Source organism: Cryptotermes secundus, unplaced genomic scaffold (genome assembly GCF_002891405.2).
Source record: "Cryptotermes secundus unplaced genomic scaffold, Csec_1.0 scaffold2249, whole genome shotgun sequence".
Taxonomy (NCBI): Eukaryota; Metazoa; Arthropoda; class Insecta; order Blattodea; family Kalotermitidae; genus Cryptotermes; species Cryptotermes secundus.
The window spans coordinates 78954-83858 of NW_019732872.1; the positions used below are offsets into that span (position 1 = coordinate 78954).

A 4905-nucleotide genomic window follows, 5' to 3' on the forward strand; every position below is an offset into this window, starting at 1 on the left:
TGTCGCGGGAGACCCCCAGCTAACGCCACCTAGCAGCACAACTCGTAACTACAAAGCATGCGCGCGCAACAGGTCGTTTCCGGTTATTTTTGTGTCCCCCTTCGTATTATCATAATAAAATTTCTTACCTGAGAGTAATTAATATCCGTTCCTCAGCATCCACGCACTCCCTCATAATTGTGTTTTGTTTTTGTATGACAGGGGAAATTATTTGCACAAGTTCTAAATAACTTTCTTTAGACATTCGATGGAACGCTAAAAATTTGGCATCTGAAACTTCGAGCTCTTTAGCAGCAACAAATAATCGTCGGTGGAAATTTCTTTCAAGGTACGGATGAACCCAGAATCTTCTTCATATTCTTTCTCTTCTATAGCGATGAAAATATAATAATATGACAGCTTCATCGCTTGAACTGTCACTGGAATCATCACTAACCAACAAAGACCGAAATGATGGTCTTTCCATGATTTCACTGAACATACTACTGATTTTGATCTTTTTTGAGTAGCTTCGTGTGTGGATCCGCGTCCCTAATGAGTCAGTAACTGATTGCTGATTCCAGTCGCAAACCTGTTCCGTTTATTTTGAGTAGCTCCGTGTGTAGACGGCCTAATTTCTACTGTAGCCATATCCTACCGGTACTGGTGCGTGCTATCAGCCCCGTTCAGCCAACGAGGTCGGTCGTCGGTACCTGATATTTCCCCCATCTACCAGAGGCATTGGAAACTACTTGGGCGGGAAATTGTTGCCTAATTTGGCTCAGAGGTCTCCTAGAGACCTGAATTTTTTAGCCCTTAAAAATTCCATGACCTCCGCTGGCTTTGAACCTGCGTACCTTGAGTCATGAGGTGGGAACGTTACCCCTAGACTACAGTGGCCGCTGTCTACATAAAGGTTACTATGTAAGTACATGTCTGAGGCGTATGTAATTTCTCTTTAGTTTTCATAGAACTTCTGTAACCAACACAAAACATGTGTTATTTGAAACTCACTCTCAGCTTTAAAATTTATGAATGCAATGAAAATCATGGCCACAAATTTCACACATACCATCATACCATTATGAGTAGATGTATCCAGTAGTGGGCAATTATGAATAGCTGTAAGCTATTCATAATAGTAAGATTTGAGGCTTTCACGGCGGTGACTATGAAGAAAGCAATCTTCTGGGATTTGGCACCGTGTATTACCGGTTCTCACGGTCTCTTCGCTTGCAGATTTCTTATATTTTTTCTTCTATCCTGAAGATGGAGGCGATACGTTCCTCCGAAACGTCGGCTAACACCACATATACACGGTGCCAAATCCCAGAAGACTGCTTTCTTCATATTCATAATAGCTTTACCAAACAACGCTATAAAAAGTAAGAATGGATCAGTAGTGTAAAATGATGATAAACTTATTAAAATAGGATTATTTCTAAGCAATATAACAAGATTATTCATAATAAAATTAACGTAGCATATTAATATAACTTATAACTTCATAATACTATGCACAAAGCGTATTTTTTTCTATTTTGAAAAAATAAATGTATATACAAAAAGAGGCATACGCAATGCCCATCTGGCCCACTGTAGAGCAGTCTCTTACATCTTGTTCTGTCATAGCAGGCGACCCACGATTTTTTGAATATATCGCTTAGCTCTTAATATTTTGTACATTTACTTCTTTTTATTTTTTAACAAATTTAGGAATTTTGTTTAGGAAGTAACAGACACCTTGCACATTTTTTCTCTGGCCTTAAGTAACTGACTTCTTTTCTTACCCTTCTGAGACAAAATGTCCATTATCTTTGCCCCTTGGTCCTCCTACAGTTTACAATCCCAGAAATTATGTTTCTCCGTTTGCAGCCCGTCACTACATTCACTTCAACCGTGGACACAATGTTAAATCTACTTAAGCTTACTTTAAGTCTCGAGCGGCCTGTTCACGTAAGGTTTACTGACATGAAGGCACGACAGCTCGTTTTTATCTCGTGGAACCATGGCAACGAGCCATTCCTGTAGTACCTGTCAAAGTAGCTTTTCATCTGTCCCTATTGGTGTTTCAGCATAAACTGCAAAGCTCCTCTTTGCTTTACTTTTCCCTCAAGGCTTTAAAATCTGCCACTGGATAGTGTATTTATGTCAACCACACATGCCCACTGCCATCTGGTGAGAAAAATATCAACCCAATTCATTCATTCATTCATTCATTTATTGTATATTCCATAAATCCATATACATAGATATAGAACCAGTCACATAGTTAATATGGTACAATACAGTTATAAATATATATGTACAACTTATAATCATTATAATAGATAAAANTTTGTAGGAGGAGGATATCCAATTCTTGAAACAAACTACGACACGATGTTTTCTTTGTGGTATTTGTCATAATCCTAATTCTCCTTTTCTGCATCCTAAACACTTTTATACTATGCGGGGAGTTACCCCAGAATATTAATCCATACGTTATTACAGAATGTACACAGGAAAAATACATCATTTTTAATGTCTCCAGTGGTAAAAAGGATTTAACTGATCGGATTGCAAAACAGGATCTGTTTAACTTATCAATTACTGCATCAATATGACTTTCCCACGTTAAAAAAATTTCAATTTTTAATCCCATAAACGTTATATTAGAAATACTTGGAATTTGATTGTTTAAATAACTAACTTGAACATTTAAGTTTTTACTGTTTTTAGTTCTAAACTGTAGAAAATAAGTTTTTTTTCATAATTTATTACTAGCTTATTTTTCCTAAACCATTCATTTATCATCTCAAATAATTTATTTATTCTGATTTTAAATTTCGCAGGATTCTTATCAAAGATAAGGATACTTGTATCATCTGCAAATAATATTGGTTTGGATAGGTCAGATATAATTTCTGGTAAGTCATTTACATATAGTAAAAAGAGCACTGGGCCTAATACAGAGCCCTGAGGCACTCTGCACTGTATTTCTTTCGATTTAGAACAACAATATGTTTTAATTTCCCACCGGCAAATAAATGGACTCTCGTAAACTAAGTAATGATGATGTAATGGTATACGCACAAACTTGCGATGACGTAACCTTACTTGGCCATGCTGTGCAACCGTAACAGCAACGACAGCAACGTTAGTTTGCGAGACTCTGTTGTAGTTTATTTGTTACTGCAGTGAGTGAACGTATGTGAAGTTCGAGATTATATGTACCCCATTAGTCCAGAAGACTCCAAATTTTGACCATTTTACCTCGTGTGTAATTGCTTTTAAATGTCACAAACCTGCGAATTGATAATTGTGGTCAGTTTTATCGAACTTTGGATACATGGAATGGTATGTAAGTATAGAACATTTACTATTATTCTCTGGAATCTACCATGAGCGGTACACTACCTAGGAAGGTCTAGGTATACAACGTATGTTCATATGCAAAAACAGCAACCATTGGTGTAAGCATGACACTAATTTTCTCTGATTTCAGACATCAGTGAGAAGGGTTTGAATGAAATTGAATTTCAGTGGAGCAGTGTTCTCTTGATAAATTCTGAAGAATTGTGTATATCAGACAAAATTCAGTAACAGGATTAGTTCCTTATAACATTGCCAGTAAAGTGTAATTCACAATTAATAAATGGTCCTGGTTTATTTTAGATGATGGGCAGCTTTTGTGTAATTGTTTGCCAAATGGGTTTCAGGGTGTAACATTGCAGCCAAAGCACTCTGTCTTAACGGTAGGGTTGGATGTGGGTTGATATAATCATGATTCATTTGTTCCCTGTTAGGAATCCTGTTGTCAGAGCTTGCAAAGACGTGAAACATGATCTTTACATAAATAAAACTTGACATGCAGCAAAGATTTGCAGACATAAGAATTAGACACGGATTTGTTGTCGAAGAACACATAATTGATGATCATCAAATTATCTTTATTATCCTTGGAGAAAACCCATCACCTTACACCTGGAAAAAGTTAGATCAAGTGTTACAGTGTGTTAACTAACACTCTGGTGGAAAAACTTGAAGGTCCAACACTCCTGTTTGAAAGCTCACCAGTCAGCATAACTCAGAGTTAGCTCCATCGACTTCCTGTATTTACAGTCTAATTTCCTGTGGTCCATCTTATTGACGTTCCAAGTGGACATTTCTCAGTGGGAATTCCTACAAAAATACTGATAAGCTGATAACTGTTTCTGAGTCTAATAACGTGTAGAATTGATTTTTTCATAATTTCTTCAGGAACTTCAGGTGATAGCATTAAATGATGTTACACATTTTGTTTTTGTACTGAGTTAACCAGATTTTCCATTTATTAACATTGTAAATGTGCTTTTGTCTCTAGTTTTCTTAAAAAGATTCAAACAAGTTTTCTTCTTGTATCATTAGTGAGTTCCTCAGACATCCAGTTCTATAAAAAACTTATCTTGAATGTAGCAAAAGATGTGGGGTACTGCAATAAATTGGCATACTAATTGACAGTATTTCCACCGTTTCCTTTGTAGTTATGCTTCTCGGCCAATGATATTTTTGCTGTTTGATGAAGCCTCCAATTGACACATGGGGTAAATTGTACCTGACTGTTTTTCTGTTGATACTCATACTTCCAGCAGAGTGTAAGAAAGAGATTTTTGAAATACATGTTATTTAGCATTGTTTTTTTCTCATCTGTATGATATAAATATTGAAAAAAAAAATATAATTACTACCCAGTATAATTTTTTCAGTTCTCTGTAGAAATTTAAATTAGTGGTATGTATTTAAAACACCCAGTTATCTTTTTATGTTTTTCAGATTCCATATGCACTTACCTGAAAATGGATTCTGACATTCTGTCCCATTTTGTCCCCCCAAGGGAAGGAAACCATCCGTCCAGCCTGTAAGAAATTGAATTGAATTGAATTTATTTACATTCTATAAATCCTA

General features: G+C 36.0%; 1 protein-coding gene and 1 long non-coding RNA gene across 3 annotated transcripts in view; one reads left to right on the forward strand and one right to left on the reverse strand.

Moving 5' to 3' along the window:
- Positions 1-4899, forward strand: part of LOC111867817 — a 7640-nt gene extending 2741 nt beyond the window's left edge. The window contains exon 3 of one of the 2 annotated variants that reach the window (XM_023857996.2): positions 4774-4899. In XM_023857996.2, the coding sequence (XP_023713764.1) occupies positions 4774-4862 (89 nt within the window). In that variant the 3' untranslated portion in view covers positions 4863-4899. The remainder of the gene's footprint in view (positions 1-4773) is intronic. The other variant, XM_023857997.2, reaches the window with a different exon arrangement.
- Positions 2750-4857, reverse strand: LOC117282584. The gene is made up of 2 exons (XR_004513378.1): positions 4791-4857; positions 2750-3945 (listed from the first exon to the last, which is right to left on the reverse strand). It is a non-coding gene; the product is annotated as an uncharacterized LOC117282584 (long non-coding RNA).
- Positions 4900-4905: the final 6 nt, after the last annotated feature.